Source organism: Ascaphus truei, chromosome 8 (assembly GCF_040206685.1).
Source record: "Ascaphus truei isolate aAscTru1 chromosome 8, aAscTru1.hap1, whole genome shotgun sequence".
Lineage (NCBI taxonomy): Eukaryota > Metazoa > Chordata > Amphibia > Anura > Ascaphidae > Ascaphus > Ascaphus truei.
Window position 1 is genome coordinate 86,148,935 of NC_134490.1, and position 15,557 is coordinate 86,164,491.

At 41.0% G+C, this 15,557-nt stretch overlaps 2 protein-coding genes across 3 annotated transcripts in view; one reads left to right on the top strand and one right to left on the bottom strand.

Annotated features, from left to right (window-relative positions):
- Positions 1 to 15,557, bottom strand: part of A1CF (APOBEC1 complementation factor) — a 115,926-nt gene that overhangs the window by 12,575 nt on the left and 87,794 nt on the right. The window contains exon 9 of one of the 2 annotated variants that reach the window (XM_075612924.1): positions 12,809 to 12,996. In XM_075612924.1, the coding sequence (XP_075469039.1) occupies positions 12,809 to 12,996 (188 nt within the window). Of the gene's footprint in view, positions 1 to 12,808; positions 13,021 to 15,557 lie in introns of both variants that reach the window. The other variant, XM_075612923.1, reaches the window with a different exon arrangement.
- LOC142500989 (uncharacterized) lies at positions 63 to 1,559 on the top strand. Its single transcript, XM_075610236.1, has 2 exons — positions 63 to 136; positions 500 to 1,559. Exons 1-2 carry the CDS (start codon positions 88 to 90, stop codon positions 1,549 to 1,551), a joined length of 1,101 nt encoding a protein of 366 aa, XP_075466351.1. The 5' UTR covers positions 63 to 87; the 3' UTR covers positions 1,552 to 1,559.

Genomic DNA, 15,557 nt, shown 5'->3' on the forward strand with positions numbered 1-15,557 from the left:
AGTGTTTGTTCAATATTTACACATGTAAATGTAAAACTTATGTTATTGTTATATATAGTTGCCCCTGGAGGACATGTGTCACCTGAGATGGAACAAGTGTCTTCACCTGGGTCAGCCAGCTCAACACTACTAGAAGGTGAGTGTATCATTTGCTGGCCATATAATATGTGCTCTTCTATATGTTATGTTGTCATGTGCATTATTTGTTTTGCACATCTTCTTTAAATAGGATTACTTAGTGTCAGTGAAAATTAAGTGTAAGGCAACATGTATTGTGTTAGTGATGTTAATTATCATGTAGGACTTCTGAGTTTAGAGCAACTTTTCATTCATTCATATTTCATACTGAGTCCAAACATTATTCGTAAGTCAAGGTAGTTTTTAATGAGGTTATAAAACGTATGCTAACATGTTAGGTGTTACTTAGGACACAGTACAATTACATAGTAACACAGCATACATTAACATGCCATTTAATAATGTGTACATTTCTTTTTAGAACATCATGGTGATGAGGATGATGAGTATGATGAGGATGACGCCACAGAAGAGACTGAAATACAATCATGTGACCATGAAGAGGTGCCAATAGAAACTGTTGTACCGCCAAATCGTCCATCAACTTCCACATACGATGCAATTGTAGCTTCAGAGGGAAAAATAGTGGACGCAGAAAATCGTCGCCATTCAGACATGATGACAGTGCTGGAAAGGATGATTGGACTGCAGGAAGAAACAGTATCACAATTGGCACATCTCCACAGAGTCTTCATTGAAGTGCCTAAACAGTTGCAAAAAATCAACACCTCATTCGAAGCATTAGTTGTTCAGCAAACACAAGCTAATTACTGGAGAATGACTAATGTACCACAATTCAACACCTCCCAGCCAGGATCTGTTCATGCAGGTCAGTTTTCACCACATTCATCTGATATTCATTCACCAGGCCCAAATGTTACCGGTCAAGTAGCAGACATTGCTGTGCAGGTTCCTGATGACATCCTACCGCTGCCATCTGTACAAATTCAGCAGCAGACACCTACAAAGGAGGCGACAAAAACAAAACAAGACACACATGAAACAGACCAACCATCACTTGTGCAGTGTCTACCAACTTGCTCACATGTGTCACTGGGCACAAGCCCTGTCCGTGAACAGTCACTACCCAAAAGCCCTGTAGGTGAGTCGCTGCCCAAAAGCCCTGTAGGTGAATCGCTGCCCAAAAGCCCTGTAGGTGAGTCGCTGCCCAAAAGCCCTGTAGGTGAATCGCTGCCCAAAAGCCCTGTAGGTGAATCGCTGCCCAAAAGCCCTGTAGGTGAATCACTGCCCAAAAGCCCTGTAGGTCAGTCACTGGCCACAAGCCCTGTAGGTGAGTCACTGGCCACAAGCCCCGTAGGTGAACAGTCACTGGCCACAAGCCCTGCCCGTGAAGTGCCAGAGGCCACTCAAAGTGGCTCTGTTGTGCCTAAAGTTGGTGGCAAAAGAAAAAGGAAAATTCAAGAGACAACAAGCAGGCCTGTTACTCGCTCGCAAAAGGAACAAAAAAAATAAATGTTATAATTCAGAAAATATGTCTTTGGCCTTGTTTTGTTGACTTCAGATTATCTAATTACTATTGTATGTATGCTGAAGACTGTGTTGTTTCCAAACTTTCAACTATGTTCTTGTACACGTGAAGTTTTGGAAATGTTAACACTCATAATTAATTGTGTTATAAATATTTATGTTGTAATCGTCTGTTCAGTAATGGTCCACCAGGAGCCAGTTGCTAAGTTTAGAGAAGCTGCCATTGACTTTGCAGCAAAACATTGCATTTGGGTGTGTTAATTGATGTAAGAATTGCATATGCATATTAGTCACATGCAATTATTAAAACACCTAAGTAAGTGCAAACATCTTTCTTGTACGTGTACAGCAGGATTATGTGTAAATTATTACTTACCTTTGCCTTGCTTGGCCATTGTAATTTTGTCCTTTAATCAGTTGTGTGTTCGTTTCTATAACATCTCAGAATGTATAATAATATATATACACACACACACACACACACACACACACACACACTGAGTGAGTGTGAGTGTGAGTGTGTGAGTGTGTATATATATATATGTATATATGTGTATATATATATGTATATATGTGTATATATATATGTATATATGTGTATATATATATGTATATATGTATATATGTGTATATGTGTATATATATATATATGTATATATATATATGTATATATGTGTATATATATATGTATATATGTGTATATATATATGTATATATGTGTATATATATATGTATATATGTGTGTATATATATATATATATATATATATATATATATATATATATATATATATATATATATATATATAGTACTATATAAACTGGTATACACAAACTAATACACTTCATGCTTCCTTGTGAAAGCACACTATTTTAATAATACAGGCCTAATGTTTGAGAAATATCCTAAGTATGAGACTCTAACAGTATTGTGCTTAAACAAATGTTTATTACTTCATTCAATCATGTTTCTCACCATTTAAATAGGTTTCATACAAGGTATACTTAATGCCATCAATGTTGTGTGTACTCCTGCAATATAAAAAAAAATAAAATATTATATATAAATATATATATATTTTTATAAGAGATATATTTATATATATATATATATATATATATATATATATATATATATACACACGTATTTAAACTCATGCAGACAGGGAGTTAACCAGACTTTCACATACACACAGAAATGTAAGCGGGGAAAAAACATTTCTTTTTGCAGGTGTGTTTTTACTGATATGCCTGGCTAAGAAATATTTTCACACACTGGTCTTTGTTAGTTTTCAAAAAAACACTATGTGAACGCATTCACAGTCTAGGGATGTTTTTCACAAACGAGATAAAAGAAGGAGAAATGTTTCTCCCACAGTCCCATATCACGAACCACAACTGTTAACCCAATTAGACAACCAAATCCAATTGGCGTTTGAAATAAGGAGTCAAAGTAGTTACTTTTGTTGACCTTGACAAGGAAAAACAGGAGTTTGTTAGCCATTCAGCACATTCATTTTGATGAGCAAATAACACAGACCTGCACACAGCTTTTGTGCTACTCAGACATGGCTGATGAATTCGTTAACAATATTAATCCCCTTTTAGGGTATAAGTACATGATCTGTGAAGCCATCTTGAACAGTCGCGGACAGAAAGCAAGCACACGCCAAATCGATGATTTCATTCGAGCAAAATATCCTTATTACCAAGACCGTAAGCATGCACGGAATTTTAATTCCTCAATAAGATTCACTTTATCAAGTAATGACTTTTTTGAACGTGACCAGGATAAGCTACAACACACCTATGGTTTCTGGAAGATTGCCCCGGAAAAACAATTTATCCTGAAAGACGGCACTTATATTGTCGTGAAAGGCATATTTATTCCTAATGGCAATAGCAATGTATCCGCTACTACTGATCCGTTTGAATCGATACGTGCTGCAATATCTGCAGCCTCCATTCCTGAAACCCACATTGTACAAGAACAAAAGTACTATGATTATGTACCAAGCCTTTCAGCTGAAATTGCATTGGAATGGGAACCGGAAGAAATGAACCTACCTCCCGACCAATTATTTGAAGAAAGCAGTGGCGATTCCTATGAGCGCATCCTGGAGGAGATATGTGCCATACTGGATTCAGCGGTTGGGTTAAGCGTGGATGAAAATGGCTTGCATTTCTGGAGCGACCAGTTGCAGCCAGGCGAAGAGTTAATTCTAGAAGAATGGTAAATATAACAATCGTTATGCGTTGACTCTGCGTTTAAATTTTTTTTTTTTTTGTAACCACCATTTTCACTTTCAATGCGTGGATACAGCGTAACATTGCAGACTGCATAACATGTAGCGATCACAAACAAATTGTTTCCTAATACAATATAGTAGGACCTGAAAGAGTAGTACACATTGCTGACGGAATAAATATACGTACTTTCCTATCCCTTTAAACATATTAGCAACATTTTACCATTACTCTAACACATACCTGTTTTGTTATCATGCAACATCTACAACATTGAAAACCGGGTCCACCACGTATGACGTGGGACCCTTGTCATGGGCCAAGGCGTCCTTAAAAAGGATTAGTGATGTAAGTCCCGCCCCCAAGCGACGTGCGCGCCTCAAAGCCTATTGGCTGTCATGTTTTGTTATAGTAACGGTAACTGCAGTGTGTCATGTGTGCGGCTCAGTGTTTGTAGGCGTCAACTGGGCGTTAGCCGAATGTTAATTGAGTGGGAGGAGTGTTAGCGTGCGTTTCACGGTGGTTTAACATGACGTCACACGTATTGCATTTGCGCATTGTGTTATCGGCCGTCCTTTCTGTCCAAACACGTCTGTTTAAAAAGAATACAGATGTACTCGTTTAGAACGAATGTAGTTTCGTCTTCATTGTATTTGAAATAAAGATGTTATGTTTACTGGTATTTTCAACATGTATTGAACGCACAACGTACGCTTTGTTTTGCGCATGCGCTAACAGTTAGTGGAGCCAAGCGTGAAGTGCGTGCGCACACAAAGATGTGCGCGCACATCTTTCAGTATACAGGCAACGTTCACTTCTTATACATAGTTATGCCTGCTACAAATTTAAAGAAACATTACATACTGATGAACAGTTTTACTTCTAACATATAAGTGAGTGACGTGTGTATCTACACAATCATATAGAGCTGCGTAACGCGTTGTCACGGATGCATATCTAGTAAGGTGCCATCTTTGACCATCATGTGTTTGCTGTATTTCAGAGATGTCGGGGAAGATACAATCGGATCAATGTATGATTTCAGAAGAGTCTACCTTTATATGAGATGATTGTGAGGAGGAGCCACCGACTACTATACTACATATGGAACTAATTTTATATTGCTTGCAGCGCTTATTAACAAACAATTAAAAATGTGATACCCTTATGCCTATATTGCATAAGCACTTAATTAACATAATGATGTTGCAAAAGAGTGCCTCATGAATTTTTATTGAGTGTTCTTTAATGACTACTAACATTTTATGACATGGTGTGTTTTATATATAACAACCATTCCCACTCTGCTAACACATTTGTGTATTCTAATATGTAATGGAACGTATGACTGTCGAAACTATGTAACAATAATAATAATAATATGAGCATGTTCATGTATAGGGCTGCTAGTTGTACGCAGCGATTTACAGACACATGTTTCAGCCTGAGGTCCCTGGCCCGTGGAACGTACAAATGTTTTTTGCCGCATGAGGCACAGGGAGATAAAGTGACTTGGCCAAGGTCACAAGGAGCCCACACCGGGAATTGAACCAGACTCCCCTGCTTCAAACTATCAGTGCCAGTGTGTGTCTTTACTCAGTGAGCCACTCCTTCTCCCAATGTAAAGGACACTTACAACCAAGTAGCCATTTATTTTTAAAATCTCTTGTTACATGGGTATGTAGATAAAATGGTTTGGGACTGTAGCAAATAATGTTACTGGCCAGATGTTATGGTCCCCTCCAATGCATGATGTTCTGAATATGACATCACCATCATGTTATGAAGTACGTTTCTGTGTATATTTCATTAACCTAACTAACTATAGTTTACTGTGTTTATTAATCGTTTAGAAATACATAGTATAGTCAATATGATGATATAAGCTACCATAATAAAGCTGGTGTTATCATTTGTCGGTGTTATACATGGATCCTACACCAATTGATAGAGACACAAACAGTTGTCTTAAAAAGTGTGTCTATGCTAGTGATGAATGTGCTCCCGTAAGTAAACAAATAAGTACAGTTATCCCCTTTTCTCCAACCACCTCTATATTACATTAATGGAAATTATAAGGAAACCTACATAAAATGTGATGAAATGTGAGTAATCATTTTGTAATACAATGCACATGAAAGCTCAAGAGTAGCTAAATGCATATACATGATACAGAAAGTACATATATGTAACATTTGTGTTTAAACCAATATGTTGGGTTTTTAGTTCCAATAATTATAGGAAGATTGAGGTAGCCACATCTTATGAGAGATGTCAGCAAATATACATACCATGATCAGTCATACTGGAGATATACCTATAATGCAAAGGAACAATATATAAATTGCAAACATTGACATGCCATCTTCAGTACCGTAAACAACACAGCAAAGTGTGTATTTGGTGTTAAATGTACAACACCATGTATATTTCATGACATTCAAAATGTAAATCAGCCTGGTGTACACATCATATGGATGTACATGTTACACTGCACCAATAACATTGTATGTAAGCATACTAGAAGCATGAATGATTATGGGCATAATATGTGTTTTGTCTTAGCATAAGGAATAACACAATGCTACAATATTATTGCTTTGTTACCCAAGTTGTATTCACATACACACAACTAAAGTACAATTGAAGAGGGATTATATAACCTGTGCAACAATAACATACCGGTGCCACATCCCTTTGTGCACACAGCAGAGAAAAGAAAGGTGTGCAACCCATATTCATCTGTGTCCTAACAGAAGGTTATATAAAGAAACATTATTGTTAATATAACATAATTAAACTATAAAAGTAGTACTAGGAACATATGAGTTTGTACTTACAAGAAAAAAATGAATTGATGAGATTCTGTCGTGTCTGGCCACCACTGGCTGTTTGTTCATTTTCAGCAGCTACATGGGTGGGATGCTCGTCTACCAAAGCCTCAGCTAGGTCTGACTGTACATTGTGCCTGAGTGCAACATTGTGCAAAATGCAACAGGCAAGGATAATATCAGACACTTTTTGAGGCTTGTATAGAAGAGCCCCACCAGTTCTGTCCAGACACCTAAACCTGGTCTTGAGTAGGCCAAATGTCCTCTCTATAACAGATCTTGTAGATATATGGGCTGCATTGTACCTGTCCTCTGCTTCAGTTTGAGGGTTTAGCACCGGAGTCAAGAGCCACGGCCTAATTCCGTATCCTGAGTCACCTATAATGAATGGAGCACACATAAGCTGACATTAGTGATCAAATTGTACAATGCCAACATTCCTAAATCAACATGTGTTTTGTGTTAGAACATGTAAATATGTACTCACCCAGCAGCCAACCAGGTTCAAAATGTCCCTCTTCGAACGCATGGAAGACTGAAGAGTTCCTCAGGATAGAGGAATCGTGACTGGAACCAGGGAACTTGGGTACCACATGCATTATCCTCATCGTGGCATCACATACCACCTGTACATTGAGTGAATGGTAGTGCTTCCGATTGCGGTACACATGCTCACTCTGACTAGGTGCAATCAAAGCAACATGTGTGCAATCGATTGCACCCAGCACAGATGGTATCCCTGCTATATTATAAAAGCCAGTCCTGACTTCCAGCCACTCTGTTGCCTCTGTAGGAAAATGAATATAATTCCTAGCGCGTCTATTGAGTGCATAGAGAAACTGGGTCAAGGCCCGCGAGAATGTAGATTGCGAGACCCCGCCCACTATGCACACAGTTGTCTGGTATGACGCGGAAGCAAGATAATGTAATGAGCACAGCATTTTAACAAGCCCAGGGACTGCACGACCTCTGGCTGTGAAAAAATCTAAATCCCCCCTTATCTCCTCATAAAGAGCTAAGATTGCTGCTGAACTCAAACGATAGCGACTTACAATCTCCTCCTCACTCATCCCATCTAACAGGGTTCTCTCCCTGTACAGACGCGGACGAGGCACAAGTTGTCTCCTCTGTCTTCTCCTCTGATCTCCTGTCCCTCTACCTGTCCCTCGGCCTGTCCCTCTCCCTGTCCCTGTCGTATCCGCGTCACTGTCACTGTCCCTCGGTGTGTCCCTACCTTGCCCTATATGATTCTCTTGATCATCAAGCATGTCATAGAAAAGAATGTTCCTGCGTCTCCTAAACATTCGCAACATTTTGAAATGAGTAGCTGTGAATGAGCAGGTAATGTGCGTCCTTTAAATAGGTATGTGATGATGTCAGGTGACATAGTAAAATGCAAGGTGTTACATTAACATAATAAAGTACTTCTGTGGCAAGCTGTGTGCACTTGTTGTTCTAAGTATTTGTTGTGTGTATTCTGCAGGGAATGATGATATTTGGCAATGATGTGACGTGAAGCTTTGTACAAAGATTGCTTGCAAATAAATAGTTGCATGTGCAATGCATGTAACACTTGTGAACGCAAGAGTCAGTCATGTAATGAGACAAAAAGGCTGAGATTGACGTGGGAAAAGTTTTGTGTAACATGTGTAATTATCCATGTTATTGTGACATGTTGGCAACAATGAATAGTCGTGTGCATATGCATGCATTTGTGTAAGGAGGATAGTTGGTATAGAATGAGTTTACAAGGTGTCCCAATGATGAATTACTGTACATGTGTGTATAAGTTAGGTTGAAGTGCTTGTAATGCTACGGTTACAATGTAAACATGCAATGTGATTGAGCGTCCAATAAGTGACGTCATGAAAATAGGGAGGACCCAAAAGTATATGTAAACATGAGAATACAGATGTACATGAACGTTTAAAGATGCGTGTCACATTACAAGCATTGTGTAATGTAAAGGAAGATGAATATACTGTGTATGTGTGACATGTGTGACATGTGTGACATCATGTAAATAATTGTCGCTGAGTTGAGTAAAATGTGTGATATGATGTGAGGTTCTCCTTTAAGAGTGTAGTATAGTATTTTCCCTTGCCACATCATCACATGATGAGTAATGTGACCCGCAAATGCTGAAAACATGTAAAAGTCGAATGTTATGCAAATAAGACACGTCAGCTGTGACACAATGCAGGGAATGCCCCCACACTGTAATGCAAATCCCCCTTGTATTGTGAGCAATGAAACGTAAACAGTACTATACTGTTATACGTCCCCGCTCCATTGACTTCCATTGATGTACAGAAGATTTTTTTTTTCTAAGTGCCGTTCCGGCAGCCTTAGCGATCGTTCTCCCGTCCAAAATGCCAACTTTAGTTGGCGGGAGAAATCGGCCATAACATCTCAATTTCGTAGTGCCGATCAGCCCCGATAAGCTGTTTTTTTTTGTTGAATCCAGCCGATTTAAAAAAGTGGCGATCAGTGTCGAAAACAGGCTTATCGGCAGGCGACTGGCCATAACCAAATTATCGGCTCCGAAACCTGGCGATATGAAGCACTTATCGGCGCTTACTGAATCTCAAACCCAATTTTGGCTATAACATGGCCATATTTCCCTTATCAACGCTTACTGCATGAGGCCCTAAATGTTTCTGAAAGTATTCCAAAAAGCAAAACTAGAATACTATTAGCATGAGATATAAAGGTGCTTAAATCAGAAGTCCCATCTGGTCTATTTTAGTACCAAGTTTTGGAGATGCGGGAAGCGCGAAGAACCGGAACTCATAAATAAAAAAGAAATAGTGAAATTCCATGTGGTAAAGGTGAATTAAATAGTTCAGTTCTCACTGGTGCGCCGTCAGCTCCCCTAGGAGCCTTGGTGTCTCCACTTCCTGCCTCGTGACCAGTACGCACAACACGATGACGTTGACCCCTCCGGATGACGCTTGCCAGGACTCTATATGTTTTGCAAACTTGCTTCATCAGGAGTCAAACGGGCAGCCTGGAGCTGGACTGCCTGTCGGAGGTGGCGCTTAACCCCTTCAGTGCTGAGAAGACTGTTTTCTAAGAAGACAAGGCTCTGATCTGGCTCACCAGTAACCCCAGCTTCTCTTTGCCTCCTCTCCAGTTCCCACGGCAGAGTCCAGCTCCAGGCTGCCCATTTCACTCCTGAAGTTTGCGAAACACGTAGAGTCCTGGCAAGCGTCATCCGCAGGGTTCGATGTCATCGCATTGTTCATTTGGTCATGAGGCAGGAAGCCGAGACACCAAGGCTCCTTGGGGAGCTGATGGCGCACCAGCCCCCAAATGCGAGTACTGACAAGTTCCGCCGGCGGAGGGACCACTAGCATACCCTCCTGAGACCATCTTGCAATTCGTACAATGCCCTGTGTGAGGCTTTAAATGTGAGTTTGCATTTATCTTGCATTTTGCCGTATTTCTAATACATTGTGGCCGCCATCTGCACAATCATGCTGCCTTCTCCTTTTTTTACATGGGATCCACACACTACATCTCATGACCACATCTGAGCACCTTATGGGGAGAATCACATTGAGAGTCCACGTGGGATTGGATGCCTGATTACTGCTCTGATATTGTAAGTGTACATTTTGTGAGAACTGAATTATTGATGTAGTGGAGTCCCCCTACTTACCTAAGGTGAGGGGGAACTGCTCCGTTGCTCATCCGGTCGGCGAAGCTCCGCACAATTGGGGAGGTAGTGGCGGCGGCCATTTTGGAAATGACGAGCATGCGCAGTTCGGCAGGCACGGCGGCCATGTTGCAGCTGGCCCCCCCTGGATGTTGCGGCGGCCATGTTAGGGACGGTGCCGTCGGGACGGGAGGGCTGAGGGGAAGGAGGATTTCCTCTGCGGACCAGGAGCCAGCGTGCTCAGTCGCATGGAAGCAGAGGAAGAGGAAGGTAGTGTCCAGGGAGCAGTTAGCTTCCTGGACTAGACCAGAACTTTCCCCTTAAGCCCCAGCCAGTCCCGTCACTACAGTTAAGTGGGAAGGACTGCCCATAGCCATAGGGATTGCCCTGTAGCGCGACAAAGTGGTACTCCGAACTTTGTGCGAGACACTCCGGCTGGAACCTGTACCGCGTGGAGGATTTGGACCCTTAGGCGTGAGGGGATTGCTGTTGGAGGCCCCGCTGCGTGGGACCTGCTTCAGCATAATTCTGCGAGCTGCACCTGGGTACTGGAGTACCCAGGAAAGTACCCAACGTGCACCATCAGACCAAGGGAGGGTAGCGCTGCCCTGGGACATACATTTGGGAAAGGTAGCTTTGTTGGACACCCGGGTATAGGTGCCCAAGCACCCTCAGGGTATTTGGGGCTTTGGCCTCCTGTGAGCCTCGCAGGTAACAGCAGCATGCATAATCGCCCGCGGTTTCCAAAGGGCATAGGGAAAGGGGGTTACATTTAATTCATCTTTACCACACGGAATTGCACTATTTCTTTTTTTATTCATACGTTGCCGTTTTTCGCGCTCCCCGCTTCTCCAAAACTACCATTTCAAGAACCCCAGAGGAAGGTTCAACGGGGGTAGAGCTGCAATAACCGGGTGTGTATTTTATCACATTTATATACTGTATATTTCTTCACTTTCATCTCTTTCACTCATTTAGTGATGGAGTCTTTTTCACATTATACCTTTGCGTGAATTTCACTCTTCTGACACGATTCACTCTTTTGATTTCATCACTTTGAGTATATATTTCAGACACCACTAGAGTTGCGGGTGAATATTTGTTCACTATTTTAATACCTACCTGAACCATGGGGTCTCCCAGAACCACCTTGGTCTTACCAGCAGGAGTGCCACAGTTCAGGAATGATTGACCTTTAATGTCATGTACCTCTAGTTAGGAAATAAAATGGGCTGCATGCGACATCATTGCCTGTGATGCAATAAATAGGGTAAGTGTGATATGGTATGTGGCAAACTTCATATCGTTTTTCCTCCAGAAGCCATTTTTATTCCTAACAAGTTCTGAGGCACAAAACAGCGATATTTATCCAGCTGGAGGATTTCCATCTCAAGGAAATGTTACAATAAAATAATTCTTGCAGAATTTCTTACCTATGACAAACATGCTTAATGTTCATAGAAATGCCTTCTAATGCAGACTTTACAGTTAGCCTCACATGTAATGTATGGTAACACTTGCAACAGCCAAATGAATGAAAGATTGCTAGCACATACAAAGCATAAAACAATGTTTGCTTGATTGCTATCTGCAATAAAAAAATATATATAGGAGGGTAATTAATCAACTTTCTTAGGCAACACTGAACAGCAATCAAACATGAATAAAGCTCCATTTTTTCTGTTGTATTTAATATAACTTCTTGCAAAGGTGCATTCAGGGTCTGTTTGCGTGGCTCGTGACAATTCTAAACCCCTCCTTTTGTTCGGGTAAAAAGAGTGGCTCTCACTATAGAGGATTGGCCAGACTACAGGGGATCGCCAATAACCCGACAGAACACGAGCGTTAAATAAACCGGAGATTATTTGGCCAAAGCCAACATTAAACCACACAATACAGAACACAGCAATAACTTACCAAACAGGGAATACGGGGGTTGCCTAGCTCACACAGTGAAGGACACTGCCAGAGCTCGCTTACACTCATCCCCGCATTGATCTGTCCTAACTCCAGTAACTTTTAACCTGGACTACGCAAGGACGAGCCCTCTGAAACATTGTGTGCCCATCACTCTGCCGTGTGTTGCTAGCCCAAGGCACACAATATGCCACAGAGACAAGTACATTTACATAGTAACGATACATAATGAAATCACTTAACATACTATGACCAGGGTGCAGGCCATTTTTCACCCTGAGATGGCTCAGTTAACCCTTGCTTTGGGGAGCCATCTTGACAGGCAAGGGCAGCAAGCTGGCTGGACCCTTATTGTAGCTTGCTGTCACAGTAACTTACTAGGCGACCGTAGGCACTTTAAATCCATGTGTCATCCTACATCTTAGTTTGCAAAGTCTCCAGATCTAGCTTTTAATGTAAATTATATTTGCAGTGTTGTGCCCACGCTCAACTCTATGAAACAAATAGGATGGCAACGGTCATAAAAACACCAACATACATCAAATGACAAAGGTTATTAACATTGCACATACAAAGGTCAATCCTACCTGTGGGGCAAGTTTAATGCCTTGTGGCTTTAAAGCGCTCATTGGGGTGAGTTCCATTCCAGGTAAAATGTCATAAAGTTTCTCATCTGCCCTCTTGTCTCCTTTCATTTGGTATCCAGAATATCCACGTCCCAATCCAGTGTAAGCCAAGTATCCCCGTCCTCCCAGTCCTCTAACTCCCGCAGCCCCTACAGGTACACTCATGTAAATTTCTAGGAATGTAAAAAGGCATTAAACTGTATCAAATCAGCAGGAAATCACCCTGATTCATAGTATATTGAAGAAGTTAGCCCCATGTACATAGAACTGGATTGAGAAGATGGATTTAGCATTTGTGATGAGTTTCTGAATGGCGTTACAATAACAATAGACTGTATCATTTATTTGTAATGTTAGTGTTAGTAAAATGTGGTTCTCTTCCCTGTCACATCTTACAGTAAAGCTGAAGGCTTATGAATCATCAGTTATTGTATCATCCTGAAAAGTTCGTGAAGTTTCATACATGGTATCAAAACGTGTTTAAGATATAACTAAACAAAAATACAGCCCTTGTACAAAGGTCAGTGAGCGTTCTCTTCCAGTACAATTTATGGTAATACATTATTAAGACAAAAGACAAAAAGCCCCAGTGCTGCTACATCCAATATGACAAATGATATAGTTACATACTTATCTGATTTTCTTTTCATAAGTGAGGGTCATTTAGTTAAATTATTTGGTGAAAGCATTTTAAGATTGTAAACCCCCTCTATGCAAGTCCTAACACTACTGTACCTGCAAAAAGCTCTCCTAACCTCTCTAATGGAGGGAGAACTGTCTCAATAGAATGGTCATTGATAGGTGCATAATAAGAACTGTCATTTAAAAGGAGGGATGAGTGGACTTAAAACGTGTGTGTTAATACATTACTAACTTAGACAGTACTAGTGCTAAATAATTAATGTATGATTAAGTTTCCCATCTTTCATCATGGTCGTTAGTAATGTTGGCAGCACCGGATGTGAGCATACCATTTTATTTGACGTTTAGGGTCAGGTGGTACTATACAAAGAGCAATAGGCATTTAAGTTTGCTCCTTAAAATCATTTCAATTCTGGTGAGCACAGGAAACATACAGATTGTAATCGCTCATCCCACAACGCGGTATAAATATATTGCATTGTCCAAGTGAGTACTGCTGTACTGTACTGTCTGTATATTGCATTGTCCCAGTGAGTACTGCTGTACTGTCTGTATATTGCATTGACCCAGTGAGTACTGCTGTACTGTACTGTCTGTATATTGCATTGTCCAAGTGAGTACTGCTGTACTGTACTGTCTGTATATTGCATTGTCCCAGTGAGTACTGCTGTACTGTACTGTCTGTATATTGCATTGCCCCAGTGAGTACTGCTGTACTGTACTGTCTGTATATTGCATTGCCCCAGTGAGTACTACTGTACTGTCTGTATATTGCATTGCCCCAGTGAGTACTGCTGTACTGTACTGTCTGTATATTGCATTGTCCCAGTGAGTACTGCTGTACTGTACTGTCTGTATATTGCATTGTCCCAGTGAGTACTGCTGTACTGTACTGTCTGTATATTGCATTGTCCCAGTGAGTACTGCTGTACTGTACTGTCTGTATATTGCATTGTCCCAGTGAGTACTGCTGTACTATCTGTATATTGCATTGTCCCAGTGAGTACTGCTGTACTGTACTGTCTGTATATTGCATTGTCCCTGTGAGTACTGCTGTACTGTACTGTCTGTATATTGCATTGTCCCAGTGAGTACTGCTGTACTGTACTGTCTGTATATTGCATTGTCCCAGTGAGTACTGCTGTACAGTACTGTCTGTATATTGCATTGTCCCAGTGAGTACTGCTGTACTGTACTGTCTGTATATTGCATTGTCCCAGTGAGTACTGCTGTACTGTACTGTCTGTATATTGCATTGTCCCAGTGAGTACTGCTGTACTGTACTGTCTGTATATTGCATTGTCCCAGTGAGTACTGCTGTGCTGTACTGTACTGTCTGTATATTGCATTGTCCCAGTGAGTACTGCTGTACTGTACTGTCTGTATATTGCATTGTCCCAGTGAGTACTGCTGTACTGTACTGTCTGTATATTGCATTGTCCCAGTGAGTACTGCTGTACTGTCTGTATATTGCATTGTCCCAGTGAGTACTGCTGTACTGTACTGTCTGTATATTGCATTGTCCCAGTGAGTACTGCTGTACTGTCTGTATATTGCATTGTCCCAGTGAGTACTGCTGTACTGTCTGTATTTTGCATTGTCCCAGTGAGTACTGCTGTACTGTACTGTCTGTATATTGCATTGTCCCAGTGAGTACTGCTGTACTGTACTGTCTGTATATTGCATTGTCCCAGTGAGTACTGCTGTACTGTCTGTATATTGCATTGTCCCAGTGAGTACTGCTGTACTGTCTGTATATTGCATTGTCCCAGTGAGTACTGCTGTACTGTACTGTCTGTATATTGCATTGTCCCAGTGAGTACTGCTGTACTGTACTGTCTGTATATTGCATTGTCCCAGTGAGTACTGCTGTACTGTACTGTCTGTATATTGCATTGTCCCAGTGAGTACTGCTGTACTGTACTGTCTGTATATTGCATTGTCCCAGTGAGTACTGCTGTACTGTCTGTATATTGCATTGTCCCAGTGAGTACTGCTGTACTGTACTGTCTGTATATTGCATTGTCCCAGTGAGTACTGCTGTACTGTCTGTATATTGCATTGTCCC

What these genes read in the sequence shown, in the direction of transcription:
- LOC142500989 (XM_075610236.1), top strand. Translation starts at nt 88, where the DNA reads ATGGAACAAGTGTCTTCACCTGGGTCAGCCAGCTCAACACTACTAGAA. An exon ending in CAGCTCAACACTACTAGAAG is followed by an intron (nt 137 to 499) that starts GTGAGTGTATCA and finishes ATTTCTTTTTAG; the next exon opens with AACATCATGGTGATGAGGAT.